The 11,588-nt window shown below is 35.7% G+C and overlaps 1 protein-coding gene across 2 annotated transcripts; it reads right to left on the reverse strand.

Moving 5' to 3' along the window:
* Nucleotides 1-9,697: 9,697 nt before the first annotated feature.
* On the reverse strand, nt 9,698-11,217 carry LOC137726495 (uncharacterized). Of its 2 annotated transcripts, none has more exons than XM_068465428.1 (4): nt 11,087-11,217; nt 10,762-10,983; nt 10,157-10,324; nt 9,698-9,965 (listed from the first exon to the last, which is right to left on the reverse strand). In XM_068465428.1, exons 1-4 carry the CDS (start codon nt 11,093-11,095, stop codon nt 9,912-9,914), a joined length of 453 nt encoding a protein of 150 aa, XP_068321529.1. In that variant the 5' UTR covers nt 11,096-11,217; the 3' UTR covers nt 9,698-9,911. The 2 variants fall into 2 exon arrangements, with proteins under 2 accessions (XP_068321529.1, XP_068321530.1); XM_068465429.1 differs by having other exon boundaries at nt 9,782-9,962.
* Nucleotides 11,218-11,588: the final 371 nt, after the last annotated feature.

The following is an 11,588-nucleotide window of genomic DNA, read 5'->3' on the forward strand; positions in this document are numbered from 1 at the left end:
TTCAAGCATTGAAGAGAACCCAAGAGGCACTAGAACGACTACGTACTGCCTACAAAGGTCACGGACGGTTCACAAGGGACCTCGTCTATGAGCTTCAGGTATTTTCAAGAACTATTGATCGTAATTTGTTTGTATCTTTTGATTTCTTTTCTTACTAGTGCTTTTGATTTAATGAAGTACGCAAGAAACGGAAATGTAGAACAACAAGGAGCTGATCGAAACCCACATGGAAGGTAGAGGTCCGAGGATGTCTTCTACTGTACACGAATTCTCAACTTGCTCAGCCATTATGAAAGGAAGGTTTCCATGGCAAGTTCTTGCAGAGGCAGCCCTGCAGAATCTCGATAGTTTTGCGTGTTTGTGTCTTGTCGGAGTGCATAAGTATTCTTGTAACTACTGGCATTTTTAGCTGGCTTTCTTTCGGTCATATTCTTCCATACACGTTTTTTTGGTTTTTTGTCGAGTATCCAGCACAAGGATAAGAAGCATATGCATTATTGTTAGACTTTATATTTCCTTTTTTTATCAAGACAAAAACCATGTGGCTCAAGTTGGATGTATGTATTCTCAAATAAGGCTGAAAATCTACTCAAACCGTAATTACACTTGTGAACAGAAACATCGTCAAAACAAATCAACTAAACAGATAGAAACAAAACAATGCAAGTGGTTGAAAGGGCTTGATCAACGGACAAACTGCATCACCATAACAGGTTGATCAAGAATTACAATTGGGATCCTAAAGAGTAAATTATGTAATCTCTGATTAAATCATGAATTATCTAAAAATTCTTGTACAAAGATATATCAATTTGTGTAGGAAAAAGGCGAGAATATACTAAAGGATTACCCCCAACTAATTTGATGCACGCGTGACCAATAACGGATCAGAAAATGTGGAAGAAGAAAGGTAACACGTCTAACATCAAATTATGATTTCAAGGCTAGGATGCATTAATAAAGGACAACGAAAGATTTTTTTCATTCTTTTAGTTATTCATATAACCGTTTTAAAAGGAAACATGTTAACCACTGTGAGTTATCCCTATATCACGAACTATACTTGTATTCTGTCTTTCAACCAAATTTTAGATATCAAACTTATCGCAGACGAAAACCATCAATTTCAAAACAAGTTAAAGCATAGAAATCTTCAAGCTTGAAACAAGATTTCAACAAGACACGGCTCTCCATGTTCAGATCTTCTTCTTTCTGTGAGTTAAAGTGCATATGAAGCGTAGAATACCCTAAGAAAGAGGAATAAGGTGCCAGTAAAAGTGGAAACCAGTCAGCCAATAAGAAATGAACAGTGATGTCATACCCGTGGTGTCAGTTAGCATAGCTTGCGCAGTTGTCAAAGATGCAAATAGCATCTGCTGCAAACTTTGAATTAGAGTGCACCTAAAACAATTAGCAAAAAAAGTTGGGAGTTTTTCCCGCAAAACAAAATGGTGAAGAGAAACACACATTCATCATAGATACTTCTATGCAGAAGAGATAACCGAATTCAGTGTTATTGAGAAGGCATGTATTTTCCTTTTTTGAAGATTGGGAAGACATGCTAGACCAGTAACATAAAGTCTACCGAGTGCCAGACAGGCCCATGATGCCAAATTACATCAAATTCTACCATCAACCATGCAAATTTTGAATTTCTCCCTAGAAATACAGGAACAGATGCCAATAACTAGTTTGTTTAAGTGAGGTTCTGAACGTCATAGTGTATAGAATTGCTTGTCATATCAGGCTATAAGCGTTCCAGCAGGACTTCTTTGCTAACGTAATTAGTGTATCATGGATGTGGATCCATTCAGCCATCAAATTTTCAAAGCGAATGCAGCAAAAAGATATCAAAGAGCAGGCAATCATGCCTTATGACTACGTGCCATTACTGTCCATATGAATGCAAACAAGAATACCATACAAAGCTAGGCTCGCATGTGATGATGGCTACAACGATCATCAATGGTATAGGTCAGCCCCTACGAATAAAAACATAACGGGAACCCCAGAAGATAAGGAAGGATGGAACCATGGAAGGAAAATTTCAATGCTTAACTGGGATAACCTCCAGGGAATAAAGAAAGTATACAAGCAACGTGATTAGTAGGTAGCATGTCCATGATGCTTTTGTCATCCGGGTCCTCTCAATGACTACAACTAGAATCCAACTTTTTTTCTGCAGAAGATTTTGGAAATTTGGATATAACAGTAAATGTAGGAAACTTGAAAACCAAGAACACATACAAACCTCAGATAATAAATTCTCTTCCTTGTGATAAGAATTTGATAATTCTCCAACAAGTTCTGCATGCTTTCTCCTGTACACATATTAGATACTCCAGTAAAAGAAATGTGAAATGTAGCAACAATTGAAGTCTTCCACCATACAAAGCATAATAAATTGACAAGTAAAAATGCATTGTATCTAAGGGAATGGAGATCAAGATGGATGTGCGCTTCATCTGATGATACTTTAGGTGCCATTAGAATTGCTTGCTGCTTAGCATTCTCAACTTGAGCTTCCACCCATTGTCTTTCACTTGTCCCAGAACTGCACAATATTCAGCAGTAACAGAGTCAGCAGGGATTCCAAATTTACTGACAACAAAAAAATGCTAGCATGAAAGTTGACAAGAAAAAAGGTTTAACCAGCCACAGATATAGAAATACCACATCTATTCGAGCACCATAAATAGAGAAGAAGGAGGAGGAGGGGGGGGGGGGGGGGGGGGGGGGGAGAGAGAGAGAGATTGATGATGATGGAGGAGATTGAATAGAATACAAATAACTAAAACGTAAAAAATACTATACACCTCTCAAGGGCCAGAGAGGTAAATTAAGTAACTACTAGAATATACCCTCTCACTCGGATTACACAAAAGGAATATATCTCGAATTTCCACCATACTCTATATCTGTCAGCTTTTTGTACCTTCTTTTTAGATTTTCTTAAAGGAACTTTTGTAGCTTCTTTGTATATTTCTTAAAGGAAATAAAAGGATTGACGTAAATAATAACAACAATTGTTCTAGTTTCACAAAGAGGATGTAGGAATCTGAATCCAACAAAATAAGCAGGCACCATTCTATCAATTTCTACAAGTTAGAAACTTTCTGAATGGGGGAAAAAGTTACATACATTGAACGAATTCGTTGAAACTCAGAGACACGCTGATGATGTGATTTTTTAAGATCTGCTGCAACAAAAAGGCCAAATAAAAGGAGTCAATATTGCTACTCTATATAAGTTAAAACAGCTAGGTAACTCTAGATTATGGATATTCACTTGTGCAAAGAATCAAAATTTGCATCAAAGTGATAGTGACATGAATACATATGGTTGGCATACATATTAAGTTTCTGTACATGATTAACGCTGTGTTCGGAATCACTACTCTACCACACCAGCGAATTGGATAAGTAGTTTATTAGAAAAACAAAAATAATCTTGCAAATCATAAAGTTGCAGCAATGCTGGCTAAAGTTCCGACCTAAGTGAAAGCAACACTGGCTGACGAGTACAGCAGAAGCCTGATGAGTAAGCATGTCAAATTGAGAATGCAGATGTCTAAGCTGCCTCTGCCAATCGTAAAGCTTCAGCTTTATAGGCCAAAGTTGCATCCCTAAGGAAGGAAAGAAGTCTGTAAGTAGCTGAAGCAGGATACCGCAATGCATCATCACTAGGCAAAAAAATGATTATGATTCTGTAATCCAAGAATCAATGGTACGCCTAAAGATTCAAAATGTCCATATCATACTGAAGCTGAAAACTAGGTTTATTAGATAAAGTGAAGTTCGAACCAACTCGACATGCTGTTAAATTACGAACAAGGATAAACTGCAAATCCAACACATGCAAAGAAGCTTTAATAAGACCTATTTCACAGTCCATCCAGTCATATCTTATACTAGAAAAAAAGTGTCATAAAATCTTTAGTCCGGGTGATTCCATCAAGTACAAACAAGAACTTAGCTGGTACCAAACAACATGCATAAGCCTGAACTCAACCACATCCAGAAACCCTTTCACACCCTACTAGCCCTCAAACAAATCAAGTCAGAACTTCAATAACCGTCGGACCGAAGTAGTCAGAGATAGATCCAAAGCAAAAGGTAGCACAAGCAACGCTATCGCATAGCGGATACCATGAATACGGGGTATCAAATCTTCCACTACAAGAACAATCAGGGTGTCAGATGATTAATGAAGAGCATGGCAAGGAATCTTGAGAAGCATAACAAGATGAAGTGCAAGAGTTCAAAGGGCAACTGGCCGACTGATCAAATTAGCCGAGCATGGAAAGACAGGAAATGTGGCGCTGCCGAGAATGGCCAACTATGTGAAATGTGGGGCTGTCTACTAATAATTCCTAAAGAGTAAATAATCAGGAGTTGGGGATGAGAGAACACATGTTTTGTCGGCATCATACCTACACATAAAGCACTATATCTTCCACAACTATAATTCAAAGGGCTGGCATTTTCTTCAAACATCTAAAATCAGTCAATTTGCTTATATACATCATTTTTGTTTGGTTCAGTTTGATGTTGCCAGTGTTTTTGCTTTACCCACGAAAGCTAAAAGCGATATCAACCAAATCTGGAGACTTCACAATAAGAACGGAATGTAATAAGCATACCGTGATAAACAGAACGTCCAATTCCTTTTCCCTTCACCAGCTCCGACAGCATAATACAACAAGGTGCAGAGGGAATTATGACTAGGAAATGTAGCCCTGCACCTTGCAGGCTTCCCTTCAAGTATATCATTCTGATGAAGAAGAATGTTACATGATTCAGTACCATATAACAGATAAAATCACTAAATTACGCAATCGGTTTAATGAGATAAAAACAATAAATTAGGTAAACAGTTTAATGAGCCCAAACCCTGCAGTTCCCATGTAACGCGCAATCAAATCCGATAAGAAAAGAAATCACTGGATTAATTTGAAATTAAGTCTCCAATTACATAAAAACAGTCTGTCAACTGACTACATTTACCAACACATAATAAAGAGTCAAACGATTTCCCTGCTACGGGTAGAATCGAACTCGCACAGCCCCATGCCTGGGCAGGAGAGCCGCAACAGATGGAATTCCTTAGGCTTCGAAGTGGTGGGAATGAGCTGATACCGAGCCATCACATTCAGGTGGACTTGGATTATTCCTCTGGAGATTTCCTCGATGAGCTCTTCACCTAAGTAGGCACGATCAGTTTGCATTTTGAAACTCAAGGTGGCCGTCTGGTTGGTCTCGCTGGTTAAAAGCAAGGGAGGAGGCAATGACTTGGTAGTCACCATAAAGCTGCCGCCAAGCCAGCGATCGTACAAGAAGAGCGTGACCTGCAGACGATCGTCAAAGTAGAGGTAGAAGCCGTGCTTGCTGTTGGGGTTTGTGACTACGAGCTTCAGCTCCCATTCAACAGTACACTCGGGCCCGGCCGTGCTGAGTCGGGCAATGGTAATCGACTCGACACTTACTTCCAATGGTTCCGGAAAGGGCGAGTAAGCCCTATAGCAGACGAGGACGAAGAACACAATACTCACAATAAAAGCAGATAGAATGCTCACGACTAGGACGGGCCGCTGGCTATAATCGGTCCTCACTGTTGCATAAGTATTGAGAACGAACGCCAGTGGTTTCATGACGATGAGCTAGGTAGATCGTTCAATGGCGGTGGGAGAAAAGATGAACAACACGGGCCCAACTCAAAGCCCTAATTTGATCGAAAACTTTCGGTATTCCCAATTCTGTCATAACCCCAACTCAAAGCCCTATAAGTTTATTGATGCCTATTTAATAATTTGTAAATTAAATTGGGATAATTGACACTTTTTATTTTGGCGGAACTCAAATTGGAGACTTTTCTAAGAGCATTGTTGGAAATTTTATTATTATTATTATTATTATTAAATAATTGAGTGGAAATTAGAAGTGATGTTTTTGGTGAAAATATGCGTCTATCATAATGAAGAGTTGTAACTTTTAACTATTCATGAATGATCACATGCTTTATAAAGAAGTATCTAAAATCTATAAATAAGTGAAGCCTCCTATAATCATAAAACCATATATATATGTTCATATTAATACATTGAGTGCACTAAAAATTAGAGTTTCATTGAGTCTATATGAGAGCCTTTTCAACACAATTGTAATTCGTTGAAGCCTTGTGATTTGGAGTGTGCAAGCGTCAACCAACCATGAGCACCATAGTGGGGGCGTAAACTTGTCTTAAGGACAGAGTGTCCAACACTTGTCTTGACTATATTTCTAGGTTTTTTCTAATCCATTATGTCATGTTCATTTAACATTGGTTAATCATGTGCATGCATTACTTTGATATATAATTGCATGAATTATTTCTTAATTTTCTGTGTGATTTAATATACCAATTAGACCCTATTTTAAGTTTAGGTTTGGTTGCTATAATCTTGTCATCGTTTCCGAATTGGCATTTCATAATTGGTAATTCATAATTGCTCGTTGTTTTGCATGATTGCATACTTGGGGTTTCCATATTCGTTTTGATTGTTAATTTAATAAGTGCATGATCACTTTGTAGACAACATTTTTGTATTCATACATGTATTGTATCGAAGAACATGCCAACCATATATGTATTATTGTTGTGTTTTTACGTCTGCTTAATGTCGTATGCACGAAGTGATTCATAAATTTATATATTATTCGTGAATTTATTAAGATTTGATTGGATTCAAATTAAGAGATAATATTGGAGCATGCATAGCGCTTCTTTTGTCTTTTACATAAGTGATAAGGATACGTGTATAATCTTATACTAGTTGACAAAAGGTTATTTCCTCACGAGTTTTCACAGGGAGAAGTTATTTGGTGAAGCAAATTTTTGTAACATGATGTTTTCTCTACTTACATTGGTTTTTTTTGTGTTCGATTAGTTACCGACGAAGTTTAAACGCCAGTCATGTGAAGTAAGCTCCACACCTAATCTCCACTAAAAAAAAAAATTAGGATCCCTTTGCATAAAGGGCATATATATATATATATATATATATATATGTATGTATATATATATAGACACACACACATACATATATAATATATGTATACGTATATAATATATGTATGTATGTATGTGTCTATATATAGACACACACCTCCCTACACAATTACAATTGGTTTCAGAAATTGGACAAAATCTGAATACAAGTGACTAAATAGGTTACAAGGTCTTTAACGTATTAATGAAAGATGGAATTTTAATAACCTTTCCACTTGATTCTCATTACTTTTTACTTGAATTTTCTTGTTTATCCTTTCAATTTTCTTCTTACTCATTCTTGGTGATCAAAACTATGTAACTTTTAGATCACTCAGTAAACTTCAACTCTACAAATTCAACAAAATTAGAAATTATTTGATAGCCAGTTCACATTGTCGATATTTTAGTTAAGTGAAGAACATGATTTGTCTATTCTATAAATAACCGTTAAATGACTAAATAATTTTCAATTTAATTATTTTTTAATAAAGATGATCATTAAGAGTAACCTAAAAATAGGTAGTTCAGATATTGTGCAACATTACAAGATAAAAGAAGAGTAAAATAAGAAAGTCCAAATCAAAAAGTTGCTAAAAAAGATTAATTTTTCCAGAATGCAGTGCAAAACTTAACAGAACAAAAAAATTTCTTTTTATGATAGGCAAACGAAACCTGTGTTGCGAATTTTTTTACACAATTACTATTGGTTTCAGAAATTAGACAAAATCTGAATACAAGTGGCTAAATAGGTTACAAGGTCTTTAACGTATTAAAGAAAGGTGGAATTCTAATAACCTTTCCACTCGATTCTCATTACTTTTTACTTGAATTTTCTCGTTTACCCTTTCAGCTTTCTTCTTATTCATGCTTGGTGATCAAAATTATGTAATTTTTAGATCACTCAGTAAACCTCAACTCTACAAAATCAACAAAATTAGAAATTATTTGACCGCCCGTTCACATTGTTGATATTTTAGTTAAATGAAGAAAATGGTTTGTCTATTCTATAAATAACCGTTAGATGACTAAATAATTTTCAACTTAATTATTTTTTAATAAAGATGATCATTAAGAGTAACCTAAAAATAGGTAGTTCAGATATTGTGCAACATTACAAGATAAAAGAAGAGTAAAATAAGAAAGTCCAAATCAAAAAGTTGCTAAAAAAGATTAATTTTTCCAGAATGCAGTGCAAAACTTAACAGAACAAAAAATTTTGCTTTCTATGATAGGCAAACGAAACCTGTGTTGCCAAATTTTTATCTGTATATTTTTATAGTCACACATCTGCATACAAGGGATGGATGCTTTTTAGAATTTGAACACCTTAATCCTCTTTAGTTCCCTAACCCCACATGCATCCTACTTTAGTAAACAAAAAGAAAGTGGAGGATTATAAAGCAACCATAATGAGAGGATATCACGCCTATCTAATCCATCGACATCCATACAAGACAACACCGCATCTAAAATCTCTCCATCATATAATATCGATTACTTTATGCTAATGGTAGTCCCCGTCATTCAGCTTGATTTACACTTTCGCATTTCTATTACCTTATTTTTTTTCTTTGCAATTCATTGTGTTAGCATTGTTTGCCGTTAAATAAGTCGAAATTTCTTTCAAGTTGATTTTTTCAAATGAAAAACTAATCTAAAATAAAATTAGTCGTAAAAATAAACTCCAATGGATTGAACTAGAGTGAAAATAAAAGGAAAAACAAAGAGGAAAATGCAAGAAAATTTTTTACAAGAACAAAATTGAGAATGTTAATAAACCATGTGGACTAACGGTGTAAAATTGACCTATAATTTTAATTCTTGCTCAATTTCCCAAACCTTAAGTTATCGTTTGCGTGTGTTGAGTGCCTTTTGTATCAATCACTGTTCTGGGTGGGTGTTATGTATAGTGTTCCTATTCCTTTTCTTTTTTTTTTTCTTTTCTTTTCCTTTTTCCTTTTATCATGAAAAGGAAATATCCAATGCCCCCACATGCGATCCCTTTTCTCCTTGGTAAAATCTTTGTATCCCAAACCGAACCCTATTTCCCTCTTTTCATGCGATATGCGAATATTCAAATATATATTAAACCCCACACATCTGACCAAAAATAAACCCCAAAAAAAAGGAAGCCCTTTTTCTTCCTTTTACAATATCTTATAAAATTAAAATTCCAAGTTCCAACTATATATATTTCACAATAAAATAATATAGAATTAAGTCCAGATAACTACTCAACTTTAGAGCTGAATCTAAAATTGGTTCTAAATTTTTAAAATATTTTAAATAACTACTTAAAGTTTTAAAAATTGAACATTTATTTTGTTCACTAGCGTTCAGGGATGACAAGACAAGTATTAAGCGTGTTTTAACTCTTCAAGTCATCTATGCAAATTTGAATCTCTAAATTGACGTCATTTAGCTAAGCAAATTTATGGTAGAACTTGGCGAGAATGAGTCAATTTGAGGGATTAGAACTCCAAAAACCTCAATTAGTGAAAATCAACTTTAGTATTTGTCCACCTTATCATTTAATGTTAATAACGTCATTACTTAATTTTGGTAAAGTCCTCGCTGACCTACTAGATGTCTAATTTTCAAAACTTTAGTTAGTTATTTGAAATGTTTCAAAAGTTAAGACTAATTTGAAATTACCACAAAAGATTGAGGTGTTTTTGCTCAATAATATATATAAAGATTCAGTAAAAACAAAGTTACAAGCTCCCCAAATCCACTGACAAGGAGAAAGACAAATTAATCCTTCAGTAGCTAAATATGTTAATAATCTTGAAGTGGAACACTTGAAACACTAAACCACTTTGCTCTTTAATTTCCTCATATATTTACTAGTAACTCCGATATAAAATCTCCTCTCTACTGCTTCAAGCAACACAGGTTGGCAGCAAGCAGCTTGAAAAGAACCCAAATCCTCTCTTCTGCAACCAAAAAGTTGAAGAAAAAAAAAAAGAAGAAACAATTACTATAAATTTATTAGAAAGAACTTTATACAATAAGGTCAAAAAAGAGGTTAAAACTAAAGTCCTAATGGATGGCACTTTATTTAAGGATGCAACAATTTTTTTTTCACGTTGGTGAAGATAAAGAGACTTTGGAGAGCTGCCTTTACCTTTCTGGATTTTGCATAGAGGAGGTCTGGTGAAATTTTGTACAAGTCTTCATCCACTGGCTTTGGTGTAGGCCTGTGCCTTGGTGGAGGGCTTGGTGGCTCCTTCACGTCACTCACCACCCAACTTTCCTCTTTTGCTTCTTTCACATGTGACTGCAGCATTTTGTTCTGCAGAATTTGCCACCAATAGTAAAAAAAATCAATCATCCATCCATCCATCCATCCATCAAACCATGTAAGTACTTTGGAAATAATCGACAGAGTAAACATGTTAAGAATTTAATGAAAAATAGGACCACGTAAGTACTTTGGAAATAATCCACAGAGTAAACATGTTAAGAATTTAATGAAAAATAGGACACAAGAGACTAAGACGTCAATAAAGTGTGCTAAACTGTGGTTTGTATACAGTTATTATCAGTTTAGTGTCCCTCCAGTCTTATTTTTAAAAGTTCGTAACAAGTTTTATGTGCGTGCATTTCTCTAACTTGATAAAATAAGGTTTTATGATTAGGATTAAATCCTAAAGATTATCTATATAATGTGGAATTTGAAGAAAATTTGGACTTGGAAAACAAGTTGATCATTAAGAATTTAAAATTTACCCTTCTGCGAGGAACAACAATCATGGCAGGTGTGACAACATGATTCTCATACAGATCACCAGCAACGTACAGATCACGCTCCTCATCGTGTCCATCAGAGTAAGTAGTGTAGCGCAGAAGCCCAGCCTGCCTTGCCGACTCAAAACACTGAGTAAATGGAAGGTCTTGGTTCCAATCCCAGCTCCCAAACGCTGGAACTTGACTCCTCATCATCCTAAATTCCTGTTTATACACAAAACCCGCAAATTCATATCAGAAAAAAGTAAACAAAGGATTTGACATCTTCAAGATTAAACTCCAAAAGGGTATTAAAAACAAGGCTTACTTGATCCATTGAGTGTGAAAGTTTTGAGCTTTGTGCAGAAGAGAAGAGATTTTGACCTAAGAGACTCAAAGGGTTGCAAAATGTGGTGCCTTTGTTTCTCCTCCCTTTCTTTTGATGTTGGGTGAATGTGAGCGTGGGTTTATGATAACCTATTTAAAAGGAAGGCTGGGTAGAGAGAGAGAGAGAGAGAGAGAGAGAGAGAGAGAGAGTCATAAAGTAGGGGGTATATCGGGATCCAAAGGTTAAGGCATGCCGGCAGGGAGTAAAATACGCAAATTGGTATGGTAAAAATGAAAAGAAAATGAACCCAACAGTAGGGGTGGGCACGGTGCTGTTCGGTGCGGTTCCACTCCTAAATTGGAACCGGAACCGAAATATATTAACGGTTTGATTCGGTGCGGTTCCACTTAAATTTATGACTAGAACATTACGGTTCAGTCTACACCGGTTCCGATTCGGTTCTTGCCGGTTTACGGTTCCTAATAATAAATTATTTGAACAC

Source organism: Pyrus communis, chromosome 2 (genome assembly GCF_963583255.1).
Source record: "Pyrus communis chromosome 2, drPyrComm1.1, whole genome shotgun sequence".
Classification (NCBI taxonomy): Eukaryota; Viridiplantae; Streptophyta; class Magnoliopsida; order Rosales; family Rosaceae; genus Pyrus; species Pyrus communis.

What these genes read in the sequence shown, in the direction of transcription:
- LOC137726495 (XM_068465428.1), bottom strand. An exon ending in TTGTTGTTCCTCGCAGAAGG is followed by an intron (nt 10,325 to 10,761) that starts GTAAATTTTAAA and finishes CAAATTCTGCAG; the next exon opens with AACAAAATGCTGCAGTCACA. An exon ending in TCTATGCAAAATCCAGAAAG is followed by an intron (nt 9,966 to 10,156) that starts GTAAAGGCAGCT and finishes TTTTGGTTGCAG; the next exon opens with AAGAGAGGATTTGGGTTCTT.